This window comes from Delphinapterus leucas, chromosome 3 (genome assembly GCF_059928025.1).
Source record: "Delphinapterus leucas isolate spDelLeu-1000000601 "Yukka" chromosome 3, BTC_Dleu_Yukka2, whole genome shotgun sequence".
Taxonomy (NCBI): domain Eukaryota; kingdom Metazoa; phylum Chordata; class Mammalia; order Artiodactyla; family Monodontidae; genus Delphinapterus; species Delphinapterus leucas.
In genome coordinates this window covers 50,635,184-50,647,565 of record NC_143131.1, presented here as the reverse complement: position 1 = coordinate 50,647,565, position 12,382 = coordinate 50,635,184, and the positions used below count along the sequence as shown (strand labels likewise).

Below are 12,382 nucleotides of genomic sequence, written 5' to 3'. Positions count from 1 at the left end.
GATAATACAAATTTAAAACTATATATATAGTCATTCAAAACAAGAGCAATGGGAACAAATCTCTGGAACAAATATAAACATGCCTATTACAATCCAAAATTCCAAGGGCATTTTGTGACTATAAGGAATAAACTGCTTTAATAATGTGTAACGCTTTTTATCCTCTCATTTGTAATAATGTAATTGTCTATTAACGTCTGTAACACTATTGCCATAAATAATAAAATGTAACCCATACAGAACACCAGAAAGAACTGTGCTATCCCTACTTAAACCCTAGCTTCCCCATGTATAATATTTAAGATTATCAGAAATAATTTTCAGCATATGCAAAACAATTTAAGAAATACGGACTGGCTCCTGATACTCACTTACTTTTGAGTCTTAATATAATAATAAGAATTTTCATGATTTAAATATAGTAAAATATTATGAAATATAACTTGGTTAATGGAAAAATACAATCATGTTCTATAATTTTAAGACCTATTCTACTAAAAATATGTCTTCCCAAATTACACAACACATTTCCAATTATTTTTAGAATATGACAAAATGATTCTAGACATCATTTCAATGAATAACATGCAAATTTTTTTTGAAAATGTAAAGAGCAATGCACTAAGATTTACCCTATCAGATATTAAATCAAACCATATATTGTTCTATTCCCTTCAAATTTCAAAATAAATAACCATTTCTCATACCTATTTGCATATCTTAATGTATTGAGAGTATTTTCACAGGATGCCATGCCTGGAGAGATTGTGGCAATCTATGGGGGAAAAATGCAAAGGTAAAGAAAATGTTATAAATGATGACAAGTAATACTGACATATGGCTCAGTCAGGTCTAATTTTAATATGGTCATCTAAAAAAAGAGTTATTAATGATACCTTAGCTCCAAGATAATTCACTATCTCATACCCATAATCAAAGAATAATTATAAACTCCAGTTAAAATATAAACAACTCTGATGGCACCACAAAATGATCAAATATCAGGCAGAAAATGGAGGTCAACACCTAGAAGAAGGGAGTAACATTGAGTGACTGTCCGCCCCTACTTTTGATAACTTTTTTTGCCTAAGGGCAAACTCTGCTGCTGTTACACAGGACAACTAAAACTTCAATAGAAATCTGGAGTTTCACTGGTTAAACTAAAGGATGGAGTTTGGAGGTAGGCACCATAGCAGCTGGGAAGTGAAGTTTGTCCCAGAAGAGAAATAACCACAGAGGAAGAAACTCATATTCTACATATATATTTATACTACCCAAATCTCTGGCTGACCCCTGAACACAAGGTTGACTGCAAGAAACATAGCTAAGTCTAAAAGAGCTAAACAGAGATTTCAAGGTCAGTTGATGCCCACAGCTGGGGAGACAAGAGTTTGGAGTTCAGCTAAGTTAACTTCCAGCTAAAATAACAACAACAACAATAACAAAATCAATAATCTTTAGAAGAACATAACAGAATCCAGAGTGTCCATAAAATATTCATTCATAATGAAAATTATATAATCCAAAATTCTAGATATATGAAGAAATAGAAAAGTGTGACCAATATGCAAGGAAAACAGAAATCAATGAAAACCAATCTCACAAAGACTCAGATGTTGGAATTAGTAGAATGCATTATAACTACAATATAATCCTATCAGATGGGCAGGGACCACATTTCCAAGTATCACTGTATCTCTCACAATAGACTTTAAATGACTGTCATTAATGTATTTTATAATTTTCCCATATATACTACATAATTATTCATTTAAGATTAAAACAAAACAAACTTACCATGCAGGTACGAGAGTTTTCACCTATGAATGAATCTCTTAACACCTGAGTGAGTTTACTTGCTCGGAAAGGAGTATGAGGTTTATTTCTACCTAAGGCTCTGATGCACTCCTGAAAATTAAGAAAGCAAATTTCATAGATTTTACTTCTTATAAACAGTAATCTTAATGAACATATTTAAAACACCTCTTACCATAACCCTAACATTTAAGATCTGATCAGCTCTGAAAATTCTATTAAGAGATTTACAGCATAGTAGAAATGTTCCCATAAATCCTAATTCAAGAAAATGAAATTTGGAAAACAAAAAAACCCAATCCAAAAGACTACTTTATTAATTCCAAAAGATTCTTCTGGAGACTATGATTAGTGTTTAGAAATAACAGGCAGTAGGATAACTGTAAAAAGTTAAACTTTTAAAGTGGTACTACAAAAGAAAAAAACAGAATGCTTTCTTTGCTTTGCTAGTCAAGGAAGATATATAATAGTGGCCTAACTTTTTGAAAGCCATTCCACATTTTTCTGAGAAACTTTCTTAGCTCAGTTTTATGGTTCCTTGCCCTCCTTCAAGAAAAAAGACTGATTAATGATTAAGGCCCTCTGGAATCTCCCTAAGCAGCATTGGAATTGGCCTGCTGACTAACAGATCTTTATCTACCTTAAAAAGAATAAATAATATGTGTAAAGAAAATTTCTGGGTACAATATAAATCTATAACTGCAAACATAAACAACTAAATTTTGATACCTCTCTTACTTATTAGGAAAAACAAATAGTATAATTTTGTAACTGAGTAAACAAAAATGAAGTCAAAAGTAAAAGACTTTTCACAATTAAATGCACTTTATTTACCTTGAGTGCTAAAAGGCTTTTATTAATTTCAGCACCTTCAAGCCTAGTTTGCCTGTCTGCACTGGAAGTATCAGCTCCTCTTTCATTTCCAGCCAAATCGATGAGAGAAAATTTGCCATGTAGTTTTCCTTTCCTTCTAAGAATAATCTGAAACACTGCATGGCTCCGAGATGAATGTGCATTTGCAGATGTTTGACCGGATGTTCTACAATGTAATTAAGAACATTCTGATATGTAAAAAGTTCAATTTATATGTGCAAACCACAATATTTTCATTAAAAAAAGAAAAAACTATTCAGTTTTAATTATTTAAATACAAAAGAGACATTTTGAATTAACAACACAAACATAACCAGATTAATACAATTTAATCTGGCATACTTCAGAAGTTTTTATGAGTAATGATTTTACGTCCAAAATGCGCTGAATAACATCCTTGCTTTGCTTTTGAAAGTATCTAAAACTGGTCATGAAACTGTTTTGCTTTCTTAATTAAAATGAGAGCTACCTGCAACTGTTGCCTATGTCAATGAGTTTCAGTACATCTTCAACACATTTGACCTCCCGTTCCTGTAATCCCACCACTTGAACCTGCTGTTTTCCATCTTCGAGCACTCTTAATTTTGTTTTCCTGTTTAGCAAGTCAAAAACCTAAAAAAAAAGAAAGAAAGCTAGCTTTAAAAATAAAAAAAGAATAGTTCTATAAAAATGAGTCATTCAGAGTCCGAAAATTATTTCAGAGAATTCTAGTAATAATGTTATTAGAATAATAATGATCGATACTGAAGTTAAAGAGTTTCAAAGGGAATTTTAAAAAATCTCATCACAGAACTTTAACATAATATTCCAAATACATATAACAATTATGTGGTGGCAATGACTGCCCAACAATGTGAATATTGCTGAACTTCTACGCTTAAAAATGGTTAGAATGGTAAATTTTATGTTATGCATTTTTTAACCATAATTTAAAAAACTAAAAAACAAAAAATTATTTTTTTAAGTTTCCACTTACCTTACCACTATAAATTTCAAAAAAGGTTGCATACACTTGAAGTTCTAACTTCTTATAGTTTGGCTTCTTTAGCATTAAAAAAACGTCTCGAGCTGTCAATAATTGCATATGGAGAAAATTTATTAAGATGCAATAAATATTGTTTTTAAAAAGCAATTCAAATTTTCTGTTTTAAAAAAGCAATTCAAATCAACTAATGTTTACCTAGAATGACAGTATCAATAAGAAAAATGAAGATTAAAGTGGATATTAATTTTCAAAAAAAAATAGTAGCAATAGTTTTTCTACATTTAAAGTTTAGAGGCCACTCTCCTTCATATTCAAGAAGAGAATGCTACTACTTATCTTTATAAATAGCATAAAATTATAGGCAGTCATAATAAGGTTACTTTCATAATCATACCAAATGGAAACTTTTCACAAAGCAGTTATTCAACAACAAACGCTAAGCTCCAACAATGTGCCAGATTACAACACAAACATAATCAAGATTTTTGCCCCCAAAGCACAGTTCTTTTCAAAACAGTCTGCTAATCTAAAACTGACATAATATATAGTAAGTATAGCATTAGTTACCCTTAAAATTCTGGACAGTACTTCCAAATCTTATTTCCAAGTCACCTGAATAATATTCAAGAGAAATATTATAAATAATATGCAAAAAGGGGAGTTACCTGCTAATGCATAAATTCCTTTAGAACAGTCTTGGTTCTTTCCTGAAAAGTCACCTCCCATTGTCTATATGTTAAAAAGAAAATAGAATTTAGGTCTTAGAATTAAGCTATAAGGAAAGTAAACTGGCTTCATACCAGGATGTAACTGTAATGAATTACTTACATGAGTCTTTCCACTTCCAGTCTGCCCATAAGCAAAGCATGTAGCCATTCCCCTTTCAAATATAGTTTCCACTAGTGGTCTAGCTGTAAACCTTAAAAATAAAATGTACCAGTCAGAACATACAGTTAATATTTAAATTAAACAAATAAACAATAAAACTAATATCAAGTGTTATTATAAGCAAATCTTAAACCAAGATTTTTAACAAACCAGTGGGATCAACTGCGAGGCCACAATTGACCACTGATTTAAAATTTTAAATACCCATGTCCTAGAATTGCTTAAAGCTCTTTAAAGCATATTTTCGAGCAATAATTCCGAAATAAACAAGGGCCACAATAATAATGGACAGGGAAAAAAACCTGATAGTAACTGAGCTAAAGACATAATATATAGAAGACAGTAGGAAAGTTTTAAAAAATAACAACAAAATATGGTAATATCAGCCAGACAAGTAGGACAGATATGAAAACCAAAACCAAAACTAAAAACCCCAACCCAACCCAAAAAAAGTATCAATGGTTTCAACAGAAACAGAATCAAGAGTGGTAATCTCAATACAGAAAAGCTAGAGGGGAAAAAAGTACAAAAACATTATCTAAACAAGTATAAAAGTGGTAAAATTTCCTTGAATGTAAGTAAATATAAATTATGCTTATAAGACAATGAATTCTGAATTGATAGTCTTGATTCAGGAAAAGGATGCCCAAATATTATGTACTGGTATAATCACTGCTGGAGTTAAAATAAAAAGGTAGGGAGGGACAAAAAAATACTTCATTGAGCAGAGCCCTAAAAGCATGATAGAAAACAAATCTACTTTTTACACAGTCTTCAAAAGAATATATGTAGAACACTTTATACAGCTCTATTGATTTTCTTTTTTAAAGGCACAACTGGAGAAAGTACAGAACAAAAGGGGCAGAAAAATGTTCTAATCAAAAAGAACTGAAGAGTGATCAGACCAAAAAAAAAAGCTAACTTCTCAATCCATAAAAGTTAAGGATAAGAGAAAGGGGAGAGAATCAATATTGGCAAAATTAAGAAGCATAAATACAGGGTGAAATACGTTTACTAAATCTAGCACATACACAGAAACATACTTTTATTTATAGTGATTTCTTGAAAATGATTACAAAAGTCAGACAGACATATTTTATGAGACAGGAATGGAAGCAGAGAAGGGAGTGAGGGGGGAGGACAGGACTCAGTTCTCAAAAAAGTAAAAAATATACAATTTATAATTCCCTTTCAAAACAAATTTTTCACAATACCTCTATCTAGCATTCACATGTTCTTTAGTTTTGTCCTCTTTCTCTACAGCTGAACTCCCAGTTTACTGGCTTAAGACCAGTGGAGTTGGTTTTATCTCATTTATAACATCTTCAATTCTTAGGATTCTTATTAACCCTTTAACTTTCTGTTTTCCAGTCAAATTTATAAAATAAAAGGGCAATGAAACATAGCATTCAAGTAACTCAAGACAATTTAATATAGACTGAAATAACAATGCTGCTAAAACTGACCTATTAAATAATAAGAAGTAAATGTTTACAAACTATGTATAAAAATCTAAATTTGGATAAAAATGTGGGATATCAATGCACAATACATGTAAGTTTGAGTTGTTTGTAAGTTGAACATGTGAACATGCAAGAATTTCATGTACTAAAACTATTCCAAAGCTTAGAAATGATAAAACTAGGGAAATGCAAGTAGATTTACAGAACTTTTTTTCCTTAAGTGGCCATATGTGCTAAATAAAGATTCAGACAAATAAGTGACGGATGTATAACAGTTATTTCAAATTTCTTCACTACTGCAGAGATCAAAAAGTAAAAAATAGCCACATCCCATCTCTAGAGGTACAGAAAATGTTTTCTAGAAATTTCTTATCCATACATATGGTATGTTATATAGTGTATAAAGTTAATCATTAATGAAAACTGATTTGGGGAGCATTAAAGAAAACAAGTGTTAAAATTCATTATCATGTTTATTAAATATTCTTATTTGTTTAAACTCAGGGGGAAAGAAAAGGATATTACACCTCTGGAGAGATATGCCAAGATCAACATAAGTTTCAGTGGTGGTGGTAAACACACAGTATAAGAACAAAATTCTGATTTAAAACAAATTTACCTACCTGTAAACCATTTCATTAGGAGCGGAGTCATCAAAGGCATAATCAAAACGAAATGTTTGGTTTTCTAGGTACCTTGTTAAATCTACTTTTTGTTTTGGTTCATGTACCATCACAACATCTTTACTAGGGATTGTGATTACATCAAGATCTTTCATTTGAGTTTCTAAAAGAATAAATGAAAATCAGTGCCCAGTAATTTTCACAGTATTTGAATTAATGCACAAAAATTATTTTAAGTAGTAAGAATTTTGATAAAAGTAGTAAGTCCTGTAAATATAAATATCCCATAAATATGCCATTCAAGTAAACAGAATATTTCAACAACAAAGTAAAAAAAAAAAAAAATCAAGATTTCTGTAAAGCCAGGAATGGCAAAGATTCTTAGAACAGTATCACATCAACAGACCTAACCATAGAAATCTGTATAATGGTTATGTACAAATGAAATGATTTACATTTAACTCTTCCAAACCAATCTGATTTCTGCTATTATCAAAATAAATTGCAAACAGTACAAAAATGAACCCTTGATTAGAACTCAATAAGCATACCTTTTTTATTGAGTGGTCGTTTTCTTACACAAACACATATCCTATGTTCATCAATCTAGAAATAAAATATTTTTTTCCAGTGATTATCAGTGGTATATAAAACACTGAAAAGTTAATTAAAAAGTAATATTTCCTCCCGAGGTTTTAGAAATTTATGCATAGCATAAATAGGATAAGTAAGCTTAAAAAACAAATTAGCTTGAAGAAATTTTAATAGCCATCAGACACAATTATTTCAAAAATTCTAAGTATAATGGAAACTCGCTTGTCATTTGGTAAACCACTAGGAAATAACTTTGTAGAGGACACCACCACTCTTAGTAGCAATAGGTTCACGTTAAGAAACTACCTTATTCACTTCAAGATGTGCTGTATACGACAAAAGTAAAATTTCCTACCGAGTGGCATATTTTCAGATTGATTATAGGGAAAATTATAGGCAAAGATAACTAGCTGTAGACAAGAAACAGTTCTCAGAAGATTATTGGCCAAAATAATTTGAACAATTTTATAATATGCCAATTCTTAGACATTAAATTTTTTCATAAAATTAATGTTCCCAATACTTGCCTTCTAATGATATTTAGTATAAAGCAGGAATTGGCAAAGTACGGCCTGAAAGCCTAATCCAAGCCACTACCCACTTTTGTAAAGTTTTACTGAAACAGCCATACCTATTCATTTATGTATTGTCTATGGCTGCTTTTCATACTACAAAGGCAGAATTGAGTAGTTGTAACAAAGACCATATGGTTCAAACCCAAAAATATCAGGCCCTTTTCAGAAAAAGTTTTCCAGTCACTATCATAAAGTATGAGCTCAGATGTAGGTTAAACAAATGAAAGGGTAGCAAGGAGTAAAATATATGAGATGCAAATGTTGTGAACTACTCTATTAAATCATATATAATACACCTGCCTTAACACAGGTGTATTATATGTATTTTGTGTACCCAATTCATTCTGTATACACTAGGTCAGATGGATTTTTTTTCATAAATACAAATTACTCACAAAAGTATTCCCTGTTCAATAAATTCCCATTCTTCAATAGGAAAGGAGGTGCATAAGACAGAACATTCTTCAAGCACTAGATTTCTGGTTTACAGCAGTCCTCAACAGCCATCACTTATTGTTAAAAGCCAGAGTAACATTTATTTTAAAATAAATTAGTAGTAAGTTGGAATGATGGTGGGATCTACAGCCCAACCCAAGAGGAAACAAACTTGGAATTGAGATAAAAGTATAAGTGATGGTCAGAAAGGAAAGTGGGTGTTCTGACATCATCCTTGACTGTTGCTCTGTCCTACCAAGGACACAGAGGCTTGCTTTGAAGTGGATTATCTTTGTGAGATGCATGTCTAACGTATCAAATTATGGGAAATAATGAGAAAATAAGGGTAAGTGTGAGTGGTTTCTTTCTTTCTTTCTTTCTTTTTTTTTTGGATGCATCACGTGGCTTGTGAGATCTTAGTTCCCAGACCAGCGACTGAACCCGGGCCTTTGGCAGTAAGAGCTCAGAGTCCTAACCACTGGACCGCCAGGGAATTCCCAACGGTTTCTTGATCTTCTTAAAATAGAGAAGGAGAAGGAGCACCCATAAAGAGAGAAAAAATTACAGAACTAAATACAGTATTAACTTAGGGGGTATCAAACATGTTTTTATTTACAGCATAAAAAGTTCCAGAGCAACTGTTAATAAAGAATCTTACAGGATCTGCTGTTGTTAATGGTCTATAATCCAAACTTCCTCTAAAGTCTCTGATCATACACATAATTTCATAATTTGGGTTTGTAGCATCAACATCCTGTAAGAATACAGAGAATTCATCATTTATTATAATTACAATAATGTAGTATTTGTTGCGTTTATGTTATATATGGTTTGAAAATTAAATAGGTTGTGTCATTTATAACAGCCAAGCCCAAACTCAAACCTGAGATGTGATATAGCTTCAGAGTTCAAGATTAATAGTATGCCTAGGAATCACTTTCATATTAAAAAACACAATTCTGTTAGTCTACATGCCTTCTGTTAACAACAAACAAAATACTCCTTATTAAAACCACCTTTGACCTATTTCAAATATGTTATACGTATACCTTAATTCTCCTAGAAAACTGAGCAAAACAAAAACAGTGTTCATCCTAAACATCAATAAAGAACTCTAGAAAAGCCGAAATTCTTAGAAAAATGCATTTAATCAGATTCTTCTTCCCAATTCCTAATTCAGTGTTTCAGCAAAGTAGAACTATGGATTCATTTATGTTCATTTCCTATTATTAATGACTCTCTAAAAAAAAACTAAGGCATGGTATAATACAGCCCCAAATCAACAGGACATAGAATTTAAAGGGATCAAAAGCCAAGATAATTTTTTAAATCTTTAAAATTCAAACTACTGCATGCTAACTGCAATTTACTATTTTGCTTCACAACTGAGAAAATTCAGATTAAGATACAAATAGCAACAGTTAACAGCCTCTCCTAGCTATGAGTATAAATTGTTAAACATTTTAGGTCAGGTTCTTTTTCCCATATACTATATGCAGACTTGCTTTGAGTACAACTAAATTTCAAAACTGTTAATGTAACATACTGTCAATTAACCTTTTGGGAAATAACACCAACTATGTCAACTGAGAAGCAGAATGTAAAGAAGAGGTCACAAAGAGATGTAAAAATATTATGAAGTACCCACAGGAAACACCAGGTGGCATCTGTACTAAGTATCAGTAGATACAAGTATTATTCATTTCAAAACCCAACTGGTCATTCTCAGGTCACTTTCAGGTATAAGTTGATTTATTCAGGTTGAATATTATACTGATTCCACAATTCCACAACACAACATCTTTATGATTAAGGGCATTTGAACATACTCCTAAATAAGGAAACAATCCTGGTATTTTATTACAGGAAACAAGTTCTGAGAATATAATAGATACAATGCAAGCACAATGGAGGAATTATTTGTACAATAGCATAATTTCTAATATGTGAAGACCTGTAGAGAGATAAAAGACCAGTCTTCTAAGCAACTTTTCTGTTGCTAGTAAAGTTTTGCTACTATCTAAAGGAAATGTGAGAAGAGGGGCACATCAGAGATACTCTCAACATCTAGTATAAATCAACACACAACGAATTTCCACCCTTTCATTGTGATATGCTGAACTTATTAACCATGGAAAAACAATAAAATGGATAGTATAACCATATACCTTAACTTGATGTTTTTCTGAATGTATTTTTAGTCCTTTTAAAAAGCCAAAATCCTATTATTCTCAATGTTATACATCTATTAGAATTCTCTAACACAATGGCTTACTATTCAAAATGGAACAAGCTTTAGGACTAACACATACCCACTAAAACTTGAAAAGTTTATTTAGTAAAAAATCTGTTACGATAACTTATTTCCCCAAGAGTTTATATTATTCCTCAATATCAATTTAAGGAACTATATTGAAATCTTTAAATGAATGCCTCAATTATTTTTTCATAAGCCGATCACTTTCACTGACACAGTCTAATCTTTGGTTGGTGCATAAACAAAATATGTTTCTGTTACAAACCTGGGCTCTTTTTTCTCTAAGTTCTTGCTGTTGTAGTCTCCTTTTTTCCCGTTTTTCTTGCAATTTCTCTACTTCTTTCACACAATTAGATTTTCTACGTGCTGGAAGAAACAGATGAGCTGTAGAAGCCTAGTTTTCTTTTTAGAGTACCATACTTATACACAAAAATTTTATGTATGAAATTTTACCACACACACCAAAAAAAGGTACACAGTGACAAAACATGCCTATGACAAATATGTGAACTTTACTTATGAGCTGCTTTAACAAAGCTAGGAACAGGACAATATACAAATAAGAGTCATGAAAAATGTCTCTAACATATTGATACATGTCATCTCTTGGTTTAGAATCAAAGATCTTTGAATTGGAAAGGATCAAGAAGCATAAGAATTTCTTTTATAACATCTGTCAAAATTATCTGGCCATAATTTTAAATTCAAAGCAACTGAAACATTGTTATAGTTTTATATTTATAAATTATTTCCTCCAAAATATACATTTAAAAACCCAATTAACAGACTAAACTAACAACAAAAAAAATTTTCCACAATGGTAAAAATAAAATATGCAATTAAGTTTGTAATTTGGGGACTTATAAAGTTGACCAAGAGAAAATACATGTATGCCTAAAATGACTGAATCCTTGATACATGATTTACATACAAGGGGGTCCAAATTCCTTTTTTGCAGCTTGAACTGGAGATATATCTGAAACACTACCATTCTGTTGTGCAGAGGAAGACTGTTCAGGAAGCTGACTAGGCCGCGCGCGTGCAGAACCAACCACTGAAAGTGAAACAAAATTTCAAAATATATGTAATAATCAATTCTGTTCAATAAATAAAACTCAATCTGAATAATTTATAAAAAACCAAGCCAAGCTTGATTTTAAATAATAATTTTTAAAAAGTAAGTGTGCAAAATACAGATTTTATACGCATTCTCATTTTGAAAAACTTACACAATTCAGAAATACAGCAAGTAAAAACATAAAAATCCTGCAACCCTCCTTTTGTTCTAAATCCCACTCTTTGCTTGTCAAATACGCAAATCCTCAACAGAGAATTTCCCACTGTGGATGTTACAAAAGTGGAAAAAGCAATATTAAGTTAAATATAAATATCACATTTTACAAAGGAATATAAATTTTCACAAGACTCAAAGAATAGTGCTGAAAGTGCAGGACTTTCCCTCTACCTCCAACCTTTCCTCTAATACCTACACCTGTCCTGCCTCAGCATCCATACATACAGAGGAAACATCACTATGAGAAAGGACCATTCTGAACTGCTGAATAGTAGAAAAGAAATGAACTGTGCTTTATATCACCTAGTTGAAAACATATGAGAGACCTGAAATTAACTGCAATTGATACCTGTTCGACTTGTCTTCAAAGTTACCCATGACATTTTTTGAAAGTTTGTTAGCCAGAAAATAATGTAAAAATATCACAATGACTAAACTTACCCTTGTGAAATCAATTAACTACTACCCCATTCCTTTCTTTCTCATAATACTCTCCTCAAATCTGAAAAATTATTGGGTAAGTAAGATGCCTCAAAATGGCATATATCATGGAGTTTCACATTCATCACATACCTTTATA

The 12,382-nt window shown here is 31.4% G+C and overlaps 1 protein-coding gene across 3 annotated transcripts in view; it reads right to left on the bottom strand.

Annotated features, from left to right (window-relative positions):
- KIF2A (kinesin family member 2A) overlaps positions 1 to 12,382 on the bottom strand; it is a 70,649-nt gene that overhangs the window by 15,422 nt on the left and 42,845 nt on the right. For 2 of the 3 annotated variants that reach the window (XM_022596781.2, XM_022596798.2), the window contains exons 5-16: positions 11,440 to 11,562; positions 10,774 to 10,874; positions 8,910 to 9,005; positions 7,199 to 7,253; positions 6,648 to 6,810; positions 4,502 to 4,592; positions 4,339 to 4,402; positions 3,665 to 3,756; positions 3,158 to 3,300; positions 2,650 to 2,854; positions 1,798 to 1,908; positions 708 to 775 (exon numbers count right to left, since the gene is read on the bottom strand). In XM_022596781.2, coding sequence (XP_022452489.1) covers positions 708 to 775; positions 1,798 to 1,908; positions 2,650 to 2,854; positions 3,158 to 3,300; positions 3,665 to 3,756; positions 4,339 to 4,402; positions 4,502 to 4,592; positions 6,648 to 6,810; positions 7,199 to 7,253; positions 8,910 to 9,005; positions 10,774 to 10,874; positions 11,440 to 11,562 — 1,312 coding nt within the window. The remainder of the gene's footprint in view (positions 1 to 707; positions 776 to 1,797; positions 1,909 to 2,649; positions 2,855 to 3,157; positions 3,301 to 3,664; positions 3,757 to 4,338; positions 4,403 to 4,501; positions 4,593 to 6,647; positions 6,811 to 7,198; positions 7,254 to 8,909; positions 9,006 to 10,773; positions 10,875 to 11,439; positions 11,563 to 12,382) is intronic. The other variant, XM_022596807.2, reaches the window with a different exon arrangement.